This window comes from Sardina pilchardus, chromosome 6, assembly GCF_963854185.1.
Source record: "Sardina pilchardus chromosome 6, fSarPil1.1, whole genome shotgun sequence".
Lineage (NCBI taxonomy): Eukaryota > Metazoa > Chordata > Actinopteri > Clupeiformes > Clupeidae > Sardina > Sardina pilchardus.
Window position 1 is genome coordinate 9,434,542 of NC_084999.1, and position 14,074 is coordinate 9,448,615.

A 14,074-nucleotide genomic window follows, 5' to 3' on the forward strand; every position below is an offset into this window, starting at 1 on the left:
TCTTGTGCGCACACGCCATTGAAAGTAATGGGTTCCATAGCGCAGCGCAGCGCTGCTATAGAGAGACCGCCCTCAAGCACATCTTTTTCAAAAGAATCGGAACACCTTTTAAATCTCCTAAAGCTTAATTCGGATGCCCTCACACACACACCATTTCAGAGGAATCGTAACACCTGACGCCCTCGTTAACCACCAGGCACAGACACCAAGGGAGCGGAGGATGAGGGACTTGGTCTTTGTACAAACATTTCATATTCCGCGCCCCAACCATAAAATAACCCGCCGCAGAATTGCAGGTCCTGAGTTTCTGGCTGTTAACAGTGCCGTTATTAATTGTCACCAACAGTAAAAACCCAGCTGAGGGAGGTTGTCCTTGTGTTTTCCCCCCGTCTTCCCCTAAAGTACTGCACGACCCACTTAATAGCTGCTGTACTTGTATTTGGCCTGTCATAAACTCACAAGAGGGAACTAGCCAGCGCACGCCCCCTAATCTACTGGGATAAGGGACGCTTTTGGAGGGTCTTACGGACGCCAGTGGCAGCCAGCTGAGGGTGTCTGCTGCACTGCAGATGAGGCAGAAAGACAGGGATGGGAAGAGAGAGGGAGAGAGAGAGAGAGAAGTCTGAGATGGTGAGATAGATAGAGAGAGGGAGAGTGTGATGGAGGAAGGTCGGTTTAGGAGATGCTTATCTGCAGTCCAGCTGAATCAGACAGACTGCCTTTTACCACAGGAAGCATGCAACCCGTTAGACCACACACACACACACACACACACACACACACAGAGCGCACACACACACACACACACACACACACACACACACAGAGCATACACACACACACAGAACGCACACATAAAGACATGCGGCGTCAGTGTCAGTATGGGTGTCTCTCTGACACTCCCTCGTCCTCCACAGAGATCAGATGCTGTCCTATTCTGTTTCATCTCGGAAGCCAAACAGAAAAGAGGGGGTGACTCTTCGAACCCCAACATTGCATCAACCGTCTGCAGTATTCAAATAGTACTTCCTCCCCCCATATGAAGTATTGAACTAAACTGTCAACTGCTGGTTCTCCTTGCTGCGCCCTTGCAGAGTTTGCGTTGAGAAATGATGACGTTTATGTAAAAGTTAGCGCTTGGGTGTTGCGGGTCCGGTGCCAATGCTATCACCATTAAAGTCCCCGGTGGCGTGGTGTTTTACAGCGCGTTATCACTCCGCAAACTGCTGACTAATGGAGCGAGCGCTCCTCGCCTCCCATTGAGGAATATTTTGCTGTTTAGTGTTTGCTCCTGCCAATCCGCTTAGCCCAACAAGTCCTCCCCACGGCAGCGCAGGCAGCTTAATAACAACACTCCCACCTCACCGGACTGATTTAATTAGCATGTCCAACTAAATGCCCTTTTTGTGCTGTGTGTCTGTGTGTGTGTGTCTGACTGTGTGTCTGTCTGTCTGTCTGTCTGTGTGTGTGTGTGTGTGTGTCTGTGTGTGTGTCTGTCTGTGTGTGTGTCTGTCTGTGTGTGTCTGTGTCTGTCTGTGTGTGTGTCTGTGTCTGTGTCTGTTTATGTGTGTCTGTGTCCAGGTACGCCAAAATCCACATCCCCATCATCGCCTCTGTGTCGGAGCACCAGCCCACCACCTGGGTGTCCTTCTTCTTCGACCTGCACATCCTGGTGTGCACCTTCCCCGCCGGCCTGTGGTTCTGCATCAAGAACATCAACGACGAGCGCGTCTTCGGTAGGCCTCGCGAGGAGGGATTGAGGGAGGGAGGGAGGGAGGGAGGGAAGGAGAGAGAGAGAGGAGGGAAGGAGAGAGATGTGGGGGAGGGAGGGATGGAGGGAGAGAGAGATGTGGGGGAGGGATGGATAGAGGGATGCTTGGATGGAGGGATGGAGAGAGGGAGGGAGGGAGGGAGAGCTCTGCCAGCTAACGCTTTTAGGACATGCATTTTTTATCGCCACCTCTCCTCCCTAATACACTTCCAGCTGATCAGGGGGACACTTTTTTTCGCCAAGCTAAGGGCTGATATTGCCTCAGAGTGCTACCTGCAATAGACCTCCTTTAACCTCAGCATAGAGTCCTGAAATGGAGTCATAAAACAGTGCACCAAAGCCTGAGAAGGCGGTCGTGGGCGCTTTGGTAGCCGTATACACTGTAACAGTACATGACCTCACGCTGAATTTAGAGGATATTTAGGTCATGTGACGTGTGTTGGGTTTGCGTTCTTGTAATGTTTACGTTTCAGGCCATTGTAGGATATGAGATGCGCAATTCTGCCTTTTTCACTGGTGTCGGTTGGTGAATGAACACTAAAGTCTCTACAGTAGTGATATTATGTGTTTGTGGTAGTGGCACTGCATTACCTAACAGTTTAGTAAGTCTTTGTGTATAGTCCCATTTCAGTAGCCTGGTCTCACTAGACCATTCAGTTGGCAAGAGAGTCTGGGCACTCTCCATTGGGAAATGTTTCCAATCCTAGCATCATAATGGGAGTAAACTTGGCGTTAACTTTGAAATCATTGATCCAGCCTAACCCGTTGCATTGACCAAGGGATCCTGATGTTCTACTTGGCCACAAACCTTTGCAAACTGATGATAAACTGCATTAGCAGTAAGGAATACATTGTGTATTTACCTTTGCAGTATAAATGTGCACACATTCTGAATGGCAATAGTTTGGTGTTTGCACGGGCTGCCATAAGCACTTAGCACTGTCACTTCCCTTTCAAATCTAATGTCATCCCCTCTGATTGTTGGTCCGCCATGCTGGTGTTTGAGGGAAACATTAGTGCATAAATGGGAGCCAGACTTAGCCTGGAAAACCAGCGCCAACTGCTGGACGGCAAAATGTTTTGCCTGCATTTGGGGCTGGCCTCGGACCACTGTACATTTTGAAAACACTGCCCTGAATCTGGCAGATGGCAACTAAACCAATCACAACGCAGAGATGTGTTTTGAATCAACGCGGGCGGGGCAGAGGGCTCTGGGGCGGGGTTTTGGGGGAGCGTTGGCCTATAGGCACAGACACGGTTTGAAAGACAACGGGTTGTGCTCATCAACAATGTTCCGTTGTATCCATTCATCGGAGCCAGACTAAATTAGACATCCAATCCATTTAGGCTGGTTTATCAGGCTAAGCCAGACTAGTATCACAGTGAATACAGTGAGCCTGGGATCCATCTGGGTGGGGCCAGGCTGCAATTTTCCATTGCAGGCATCAGCCTCGGGGAGTTTTATTTGGTGCTGTCTGTGTTGGTGTAGGTATTTACGCTCTACCAGACAAAATCTTGAGTTATTTGACTCACTTTTGCAACGACATGCTAGCTGGACACTTTGGAATACAGCGACTATGCTAAGCTAAGGCTAACGGGCCGTTTCTAGATTAGGACAGTGGCTGGGTCGGCTACAAACGCTTTGGCTCACTCATCCAACTCTAGGGACTGCGGGGAGTGACCCAATTTCACCTGGGGTGGCGTGTTCCTTTAAGTGTTGGCTCATCTGGGAGGTCCAGCTCAACCCGAGCATAGTGTATTCAGTGGCTGTCTATCATGATGGGACACACCATCTGTGTTGCACTTCAGCTTCTAGGATGGTTCCCCGTGTTTCTCTCAGAGAAGAGTTGCAGGCGAATGAGTGAGTCATTTCTTTAAGTAGCCTGCCATTTGCCCACACAGTGAGTCACATGATTTAAGACGTCCACAGAATTGGTGTCTTGAATTCGCGAAGCACCCCTAAGAGAAGGAGTTGGTGGATCCGTGACTGATTCTGCCATTTAGCTGGTGAACAATAGAACATTTGGACCATGGAAAACCATGGGAGCTTTCCTAAGGCCTTTCACTGTATTCCAATGTGATTTACTAGCTTGCCTAGGCCCCCCCCCCCCCCCCCCCCCCCACCCCCACACACACACACACACACACATACAAACACACTCGCCCCCACATAGCTGTCTTTCGCCGCAAGCCACAGTCAAAATAGTTTTTGATGGCGCAAAGGAGATAGATGGCCTTTTCATCTGACTAAGTGCGTAGTGGACCCCGTGCCTTCCCTTCCATTTAATCCAGCCGCTGCCTTTCTGGGCCAGAGACAGAGACCGAGGCGGCCGGGGCTCTTGAGGAATACGAGTCGCCCTGCGGGAGGTGGTGTCGTGTAGCCGACGGCTGCTTCTATCCCCCCTCCCCACACAACACACACACGCACATACGGGTGTACTGTACACACACACACACACATACACACACACACACACACACCAGCAGCAGCCCTCCTCAAGCCTTTTGGTAATCATTGTGTCTCCCAGTGGCCGACGGCTGCTTCTACCCCCCCCCCCCCCCCCCCCACACACACACACACACATACACACACACACACACACCAGCAGCAGCCCTCCTCAAGCCTTTAGGTAATCATTGTGTCTCCCAGTGGCCGACGGCTGCTTCTATCCCCCCTCCCCACACAACACACACACACACACACACACACACACACACACACACACACACACACACACACACCAGCAGCAGCACTACTCCTCAAGCCCAGTGGTAATCATTGTGTGTCCCAGTGGCGGGCGAGTGGGGCAGATGCATTATTGAAGTGCACGCATGGCCACCACTCCCCTCCCCTCCCCTCCCCTCCCCTCCCCGGTCGCCTCCATCAGCTGGCCAGGAACAGACTTATTAGCTTTTTTTCCCGCTAGCTAGCGCGGTCGGAGCGACTCCCGTGCATAAGATGAGCTCCTCCGTGCCCTTTGAGGCGTGCGGACAGGGGAGGGACCGGTCAGCGCTGCTGATGAGCGATGGGTGGCTCGCCATCTCCAGAGCGCGGAAGGTCAGCCAGCGCGAGTTGCGATACAATTCCAATATAGAGGAAAATATCGTCAGCTTTTGGCTCCTGCTCCGAGGGCTAGGCGTCGAGCCTCGGTAGCGTTTGCTTTCAGCTCTGCCGAGAACGAGAACAGGATAGTATCGGATAAAGAGGCCTGGCCAAATGTTTTTTTGTTCTTGCCAGCTCCCTTTAGAAATGCGCCGTAGCCCAATTACTTGTATGATCAAACCAAAGATATCTCCCTCATCGACTGCAGCTTTCATGTGCAACTGGGCCGCTGATGTTTGAACGCCGTTTTAAACGCAGACCTTTTTCACATCACTGTATTCAGTTGTTTGAACTTAAACGGCCGACCGCTTGGAAAACTTAACACTTGGTTTTTGGCCATTTTGTTCTTATGATCTCTTTGTAATGGATACTGGCAGATATTATATTACTATATATATTATATATATTTATCATGTGTGTATATGTATGTGTATGTATGTATATATATATATATATACATATGTGCACATAATGCAGATGAGTGGATACTGTCAGTACATTCCAAGCTCTCCCAACTGCTGCAGCGCTTACATCTTTCACTAATTAGGCACAGGTTTGCACTTCTCCACACAACTAGGGCTTCACTCCTCGCACTCCTGTTGTGTCAGCAAAAGTTAATTATTCCTCTTTTCAACTGTGTTTATGTTCAGCTTCTGAGCGTTTAGTAGTGGCTCTAGCAGCAGCAGAGCGGCTGTGCAACTGCAGCTCGATCTGTTCAGAATCTTAACGCTCGCTTGCTTCTGCCTTCATCAGTTGGAAGGAAAAGGGGAGGCCACTGACACAGGCAGCTCTTGGGAATCCCACAGTAGTTGGATGTAGGCCTAAGAGTTCTGAATTCTAAAACAATCTGAATTGAGCGTTAGGAGTGTGGCTGTCCTTCACCAGCAGAATAATGGCTGCAGTGATTTGAAACACTGCCTGCGATCAATGTTGCAACGCACAAAGCCACTTGTGGCAAATTGATGTATGTGCAAGGGTTTATTTTAGGCATGTAGGCATAGAGGCGTGAAAGTATGGATTTGTTTTTATTCCATTAGAAATGGGAGCAAATAATGTTTAGATCAGAGTGTGGTGTTCAAGCTTGCTATGTGTTTCTGTGGTGAACACACAAATATCAGTATTGAAAGCAAGCATCCATGAAAGCTCCTACCTAAGAATGCAATGGAAGAATAAGCCGGATAAAAGCCCGTTCACAAAGTCAATAAGATAGTTTGCTTCCTCTGAAGATTGCCCTAATGTTTGCTTGCTTTCATGCCGGATGTGTTTAAATAGAGAGATTAGCTTTTTTGTTTGTTTGTCTTTGTCTCTCTGTCACTCCTTAGTTTTGCTCTGCAGTGGGCAATTTTTTCAAAAACTGCTTAGCGAGTGTCCCCGTAGTCCTCTTTTGTGTTCTGTTTTATGTGACGTTTTCCCTCTGTCCTCTCTCTCTCTCTGTCGCCCCCTAGTGGCACTGTACGCCATCAGCGCGGTGTACTTTGCGGGCGTGATGGTGCGCCTGATGCTGACGCTCACGCCGGTGGTGTGCATGCTGTCGGCCATCGCCTTCTCCAGCGTCTTCGAGCACTACCTGGGCGACGACAGCAAGCGCGAGAGCCCGCCCGCCGAGGACAGCAGCGACGAGGACGACCGCAAGAGCTCGGGGAACCTCTACGACAAGGTCAGCGCTCAGCACAGCAGCTCAGCCCAGGCCCAGCAGGGGCAGTGTTTCAAGTGTTCGGGGGTCACTGACGAGCCGGGCTTTAAGTGTGTTAATGGGAGAGGCCCGAACAGAAGGAAGTGTGCCACATCCTCTGGCTTAAAGGAGCAAATCCGGCGAGTTTTCACTTACATATGCGCTTACAAAACGAAAACAGTCGTTTTTTTACCTCGCTCAAGTTGCTACAACCAGCAGCTAATGTAGCCAGGTTGCTACATTCTGAGGGCATGTCCATAAGCATTATGCCCCCATGTACAGTACATGCCCACACAGATATCTATGTGAAGATCTATGTGATCGCCAGGTTTCTCCTTTAATGTGCTCAGGTTTGTCACTATGCCACGCCCTTGCAATACTCTTTAGGCAACTCCACTGCTTGTTTTCTTTTTTCTAACTTGTTTACATTTGATTTAATGCATTCAGTGTTATTAGGTTGTAGGTTGTGAATAGACCAGGTTTAATGTGCTAAAATAAATGTAATTATGGGGTGCCTTTTGCTGTGGGGTAAATGCAGTTACTCCGACTCTGAGAGTTAACAGAGGCCAAAGCAGCACCTTGTTATTGCTGTAGCAGCTTTTAGTCCTTTTCCCCTGGAAGTCAGTATTGATGAGTCACCCTGGGTGGACTCCAGGCCTTGAGCCATTTCTCCCACACACACACACACACACACACACACACACATACACACACACACAAGCACACACACATGCAGCTTGTTTTGTTGCTTTGTCCTTTGGAATGTGCTGATAGTTGCAAGCTGTTGCCAAATGCTTTACTGTTATGTGACTTTAGTTGTTCTCCATCCTAACGTGTGTGTGTGTGTGTGTGTGTGTGTAGGCTGGTAAGGTGCGTAAGCATGTTTCGGAGCAGGAGAAGGCCGAGGAGGGCCTGGGCCCCAACATCAAGAGCATCGTGACCATGCTGATGCTAATGCTGCTCATGATGTTCGCCGTGCACTGCACCTGGGTCACCAGCAACGCCTACTCCAGCCCCAGTGTTGTACTGGCATCATATAACCACGACGGGTGAGCACACACACACACACACACACACACACACACACACACACACACACACACACACACACACACACACACACACACACAGCACCTGGGTGGTCAGGAACTCCTACTCCAGCCACAATGTATTGCTGGCCTCTTTCAACCACGACAGGAGAGTGTAATACACACACACACACACACACACACACACACAATCTGGGTGGTCAGGAACTCTTACTCCAACGTATTGCTGGCCTGATGAGTGGGTAATGATGGGTGAGGCTAATGGCTGATTTGTGCTAAATACAGATACAGACAGAGCTCCGTGTGCCTATTGTGTCCATACAGTTTTTGTATTTTGCACGTTTTCCGAAAGCTTGTGGGTACGGATGTAACGGAACAGCTTTTTGAAAGTCACTCAGTTCCTCAAGGTCATCCCTAAAGCTTGGAGACCACGCTCCTGTACGATGAACTCTGATACTGTTTTGAGGTGACACAGTATGTGCACTTTGTGGAGAATGTATCTGGACAATAGCATTGAGAGCGAAAGCAATGTATGTGGTCTTACTGTATGTTAACCGTAAGGGCCAACTAACTTAGATTAACTCTGATACTGTTGTGAGGTGACACAATATGTGCACTTTGTGGAGAATGTAGCTGGACAATAGCATTTAGAGCGAATGCAATGCATGTGGTGATACTGTATGTTAACTGCAGAAACCCATCTAACCACTGACTTTCACACGGCCAGTAGTTCCACAGTGAAGCAGTGTTCCAGTGTTTGTTTCAACATGAACACTGCGTTCTTCCAGATCTCGGAACATTCTGGATGACTTCAGGGAGGCGTACTACTGGCTCCGGCAGAACACCGACGAGCACGCCAGAGTGATGTCCTGGTGGGATTACGGTTACCAGATCGCAGGCATGGCCAATCGAACGACGCTAGTGGACAACAACACGTGGAACAACAGCCATATAGCACTGGTGAGCAATCTTGTCTTCTATCGGCCCTATAGTTCCAAGACTAGAGCTATGGTGCTGTATGCAATGCTTAGAGTTCTCAGGCAATGTGATGGAAGTCAGGCATGAGCATATATCATACATGTATGCCTATATATATATATATATATATATATATGTATATATATATATATATATATAGGCATACATGTATGTATGGTTATGTTATGTAATCGTACATAATGGCTTCTAAAATGTTGGATAACTTCAGGGACGTGATTTCACCCTGCTTTAAGCACCGTGTATGCTTAACTGTTGCCTTGGTGTTGTTACTGCCAGATACTGTATGTGCGACAGTAGCGCCATTTAGTGGCGAGAAGGTGTAAGTGTGGCTTGTGCTCTGTGCTCTGTGTTCAGGTTGGCAAGGCCATGTCGTCTAATGAGAGCGCGGCGTACGAGATCATGAAGTCCCTGGACGTGGATTACGTCCTCATCATTTTCGGCGGCGTTATTGGCTACTCCGGCGATGACATCAACAAGTTCCTGTGGATGGTGCGCATCGCGGAGGGAGAGCACCCCAAGGACATCCGGGTGAGTGACCGCACTCTCAGCCTGCTCTAACCGACAGCGGAGGCCGATTTGGGGTGCTCTGCCTGATTGGATGAGAAATGCCCATGATTGGCTATGAGGTTTTTTTTTTTCACTGTTTGATAGTGGAAATGCAGCCCACAATTAGGGGGTTCATGTCAAATGTGAATGATTTTTACCTACACTACCGTTCGGAGTTACTAAGAAATGTTCTTGGATTTTTTTTTTTTTTTTAAGAAATTCACAGCGTTTTTCTATTCAGAAACTCATATTTCCTGATGTTGTAAATAGCCATCACTGTTGGAAATGGGCTGACTTTCAATGAAATATCATCTTGGATCACTGCCATCACTCCGGTGCTTTTCGATGGCATATTAAATTGGCTCGTCATGAATTATGTTTAGACATTGAATTTATCATTGGAATCCGTTTGCAATTGAGTACGTGTAGCTGAATATGCAACACTGTTCTAGGAAGCTATAAACCAGCTTTCCTTGGGATAATGGAATATCTTAACCATACACACTTGAGAATTCCAGTATGGTTTTGACTTCGTTAGTGTTGTTCTGTTTATGACATCAGTTGATTACTGCGCTTAGAAATATATACTATTCCATTCAAGAAATTGTGAAGACTGTAATATCTTCTGAAGGTGTGTGTCACATCGTTCACAAATCAGTCTATGTTGCTGACATTAAGCCGGATACAGAGAGAAGTGGATGAGAATATCAGAATCTTTAGTTTGAGAAACATAAAGTGGCTGGCTGGTATTCAGCAGGTGGTTTTATTCATACTATCTACTGTATAAAACCACTGTCTCACCAGCAGCAGTGAAGAGGCTTTGAAATGATGGCTGTCGTAGCAACGTTTTTAGAAGAAGTGGTATCTGAGACTGGCCAATGTTTTTTTTGATAATCTCTCAAGATTATTGTTATGTAATATCTTGAAAAAGTCTGAAGTCCAATTTAAAGTGATTAGATCACAGAGATAAGAAATGTTGTGAGGCACAGAACCAATGAATAGCTTGTTGATGCGTGACCCAAAGGTAGAGGAAATAGTGTTGTCTTGAGGTACTCTGATACAGGTAAAGTGTCATAATTTGTGCCATGGGAGGTTATTACTCCATTTTGCCATAACTCTGTGGCTATGCTACTGTATACCCTGTGGAGCCAGGTTTATCTTACGAGACAAGAGACTCCGAGCATTGCTACGCATTATGCACGATATATGAAGCAGAGAGGCATTCGCGCTGTACAAGAATATTATTGCTCTCCTTTCAAGCAGAAATCATTACTGTTATCTTTGACAATCACTGGCCCATATTTTTTTGATAAATGTTGGAAAAAATGTTGGTGCATTTTTGGTTTGGTGCAAAATCTCTCTCGGGGCGATTCCAAACTTTTGAATAGTGCGTGTAAAGGAAAAGTCTCATGAACTCGGTGTTGGAACGGTTCTAGAAGTGGAAGCCCTGATGTGTGTTTGCCTGAGTTGACCCTAGTGTGTGTGTTGCTGTTCTGCAGGAGAGCGACTACTTCACGCCACAAGGAGAGTTCCGCGTGGATAAAGCCGGATCCCCCACACTGCTCAACTGCCTCATGTACAAGATGTCCTACTACCGCTTCGGAGAGATGCAGGTAAGGCCCACCGCTCCACAACACGGACACGTGTCGGACATCATTCCTCCAGAGAGTCGGGATAGGGATGTACGGTAATAGGAAACCACAATGACATTCCCGATGAAAACAATTCCTGGTTTAATTTGCGGATTGTGGATCTGTGTTGAATCGTTGCAGGCTAATACTCTCACGCTAGTGGTTCTCGGTTGAATCTACCTAATCTAAGTGGCATATGGCACATGGCACTTTGTTGATCGGTTATAGGCTATAGGCTTGTGGGCTGGCTGGGGTGTCAGTTGCCTAGTTCTGCTCTCCACTGCATGCTAGTATTTTTTTTAACTGAGATTTTATGAATGATAGGCTAATTATGAGATCTGTCCATCATTGGTGGTAGGCTTAGACATTTTTTAGCACATTTTAACAATACCGATAACCGTGATAATTTTGGTCACTATGCTCGTGATGTAACATTTTCACACTGTTACATCTCTAAGTTAGTATGGGATTGACGTCTCAGACTGGTGCAACTGGCGTATTAACCTCATAGCTGAAGAAATCTTGCCTAATAGAATAGAATAGAATGTCTTTATTGTCATTGCATTTAAGTACAATGAGATTCATAGAGCCACTCCAGCAAAGTGCATCAACACATACAATATAAAAATCCATTTACAACACATTCATTGCAGATTTACACCCTCCACACACACACACACACACACACACACATGCATACACACGTTTCAATACATCCTCCCACCATCCATGTTGTTTTATCAATGTATGAGCTGTGGCTAATAGTTGGGAAATTACGGTATGTGTGTTTACTGTCAGCGTTTGCTGTAGCAGTTGAGCCTCAGAGACACTAAACCAGGCCGGCCTCTCATCCCATGCGTGTGTGTGATGCTCATGCGTCTCCCTGGCTTCCCATGCTCCCCCGCAGCTGGACTTCCGCACGCCGCCGGGCTTCGACCGCACGCGGAACGCCGAGATCGGCAACAAGGACATCCGTCTGAAGCACCTGGAGGAGGCGTTCACCTCGGAGCACTGGCTGGTGCGCATCTACCGCGTCAAGAAGCCCGAGAACCGGCAGGGCCTGGACCACAAGCCCCGCAACCTCAGCCAGAAACAGAAGTACATCTCCAAAAAGGTCCGCTCATGGCTCTCAGCTACCTTCTCTTTCTTTCTTTCTTTCTTTCTTTCTTTCTTTCTTTTCTTTTTTTCTCTTTCTTTCTTTTTTCTTTTTCTTTCTTTCTTTCTATCTATCTATCTCTCTCTCTCTATCTATCTATCTCTCTCTCTCTATCTCTATCTATTATTTTCTTTCTTTTCTTTTCTCTCTGTCTTATTTTCTTTCCTTCTTTCTTTTTTTCTCTTCAATCTTTTACTTGAAAAGACACTTTAAATCGTCTTATTGTTCTCTCTCTATCTCTAGCAGCATCTGGAAGAGTCACTCATGTCGTGTTATGAGAAGTCCCTGTAGATGAGACTGAGTCTGTTGACCATAGCGCAGAGCAGGTGATGCATCAAATGAGTGAATGACAGTATAACTCTTTCTCTCTCTCTCTCTCTCTCTCTCTCTCTCCCCAGACATCCAAGAAGAAGAGGGGTTACGTAAAGAACAAACTTGTGATGAAAAGAGGCAAGCGAGCGAACAGAAGGTCAGTTTAACTGACATCAGAAGGGACAGAAAAAGACGCAAATCTCAAAGGACAACTTAAAAAAAAAAAAGAGACAATGAAAATGCAGAAAGCTAAGTAATCCACCAATCAAGACGAGGAAGAGAGACGAGAAGCCGGTTGTCTGGGGAGTTGCCAAGAGGAAGTATGCAGCGCTAGGCTGCAGTGCTGGGTTGTTATGACAACATGGAGCTCTGCGACCTGAATGCCTCTGTTATTTTTGTTTGTTTTTGGGTATTGTTTTTTTTTTCTTGTGGGTGGGGGTTGGGGAGGGTGGAGTTGTTTTGAAGAGGGTGGGTGTGGGATGGAGGATGGAGGATGAGGGAGACAGAGAGAGGAGCAAAGCTAAGCCAGAGCGAGTTTGCAGCCCATTCTTTTTTCTTTTTTTTTTTAATTGTGACCACCACCACCACCACCGTCTTTGTCGCCATCTCTTCCACTCGTCTTCTGTTCCTCCTGTGTAGTGTGTGTCCCTGTTCTCTGTCTGCTTTTTGTACTTGAATGTTTTGGTAGTACAGGGCATGTGGTCTTCTCATAACCCCCTCCCACCTCCACCACCACCACCACCATACCACCACCACCACCACCACCACCACCATGCCATCTCAGCACATCATCCCACTGATATGAATCATACAGCCGTTTTAGATGACAATGCCATGTTCGATGAAAACCCCAGTCGTGTGGCGCCTAGAGATTGTGGCACCAAAGACAGTTTGTAGCTCAGGGCGAGAGTGATTGTGGGGTGGGTGGGTGGGTGGGTGGGCGGGCTTGGGGGATTCGGGGGGTGGGGTGGGATTTAGTTTAGAAGCAGGAAAGAGAAAAGGAGCTTGGGAAAGGGGAGTGATGTGTTGACCGGTCACTCTTGAATGCTCATTCTTGAATTGTGTGCACGCCCGCCTTATGAAAAAAGTAAATAAAACCAACCGATTATAATGGGATTTCTAGATTAAATATTCTTGGGCAATTCTTCTTGGGTAATTTTTAAAAATCTATTTGTTTTTTGTGTCATTTTGTTCCTTCCTACTAGTGTTTTTCTTTTTTTACTGATTGTAAAAAATTTAAAGAAAGAGTTGCAATAATATCTAAAAGACTCGTGGGAGGGGGGAAACTTGGGAAATGAAGTACTAGATTTGTTTTGGTTTCAATGTAAATAATAAAAGCTTCCCATTCCGATGTCCTGCTGCTAGGCGTCAATCAGTTTGTTTGCGTGCGGTTGGTAGCATCCTGTGTGTTAGCGTCTGCATGTGAGTGTCTGTGAATAGTGGAGCCCCGCGTGCAGCAACATCTTAAAAGCACTCATCCACCCGCTCTGGAGCCGCTCTGCTTGTAGCGCACTCTGCTCAGGGCACAGTGGGGACTGCAGGTTGCTGTCTACCTGCTGGAAGTAGTGGTTGAGTGCCCTGTGGATTCATTCACCTGAGGTGCATCGACTAAGGAGAAATCTGGAGTTGGAGAGCAGTCGGGTTTTTTTTTTTTTTTTGTTGGGGGGGGGGGGGGGGGGGTCCCTCTTCTATCGACTCCCTCCGAAGAGAGATTATTCACACATTGCTACATGAGATCATCTTTTTAGGTGTTTGTTCTGTTCGGTTTTGTTTTATTTTGGTGTTTTTTTTGTGTTCCATTTTGTTTTTTCCACTTTTTCCACACACATTAGTTC

At 47.1% G+C, this 14,074-nt stretch overlaps 1 protein-coding gene across 1 annotated transcript in view; it reads left to right on the forward strand.

Moving 5' to 3' along the window:
* stt3b (STT3 oligosaccharyltransferase complex catalytic subunit B) overlaps window positions 1–13,154 on the forward strand; it is a 45,892-nt gene extending 32,738 nt beyond the window's left edge. Inside the window, exons 9-16 of the mRNA XM_062538335.1 lie at window positions 1,582–1,736; window positions 6,320–6,531; window positions 7,408–7,595; window positions 8,384–8,555; window positions 8,949–9,122; window positions 10,640–10,753; window positions 11,679–11,885; window positions 12,326–13,154. Coding sequence (XP_062394319.1) covers window positions 1,582–1,736; window positions 6,320–6,531; window positions 7,408–7,595; window positions 8,384–8,555; window positions 8,949–9,122; window positions 10,640–10,753; window positions 11,679–11,885; window positions 12,326–12,406 — 1,303 coding nt within the window. The 3' untranslated portion in view covers window positions 12,407–13,154. The remainder of the gene's footprint in view (window positions 1–1,581; window positions 1,737–6,319; window positions 6,532–7,407; window positions 7,596–8,383; window positions 8,556–8,948; window positions 9,123–10,639; window positions 10,754–11,678; window positions 11,886–12,325) is intronic.
* The last annotated feature ends 920 nt before the right edge of the window (window positions 13,155–14,074 follow it).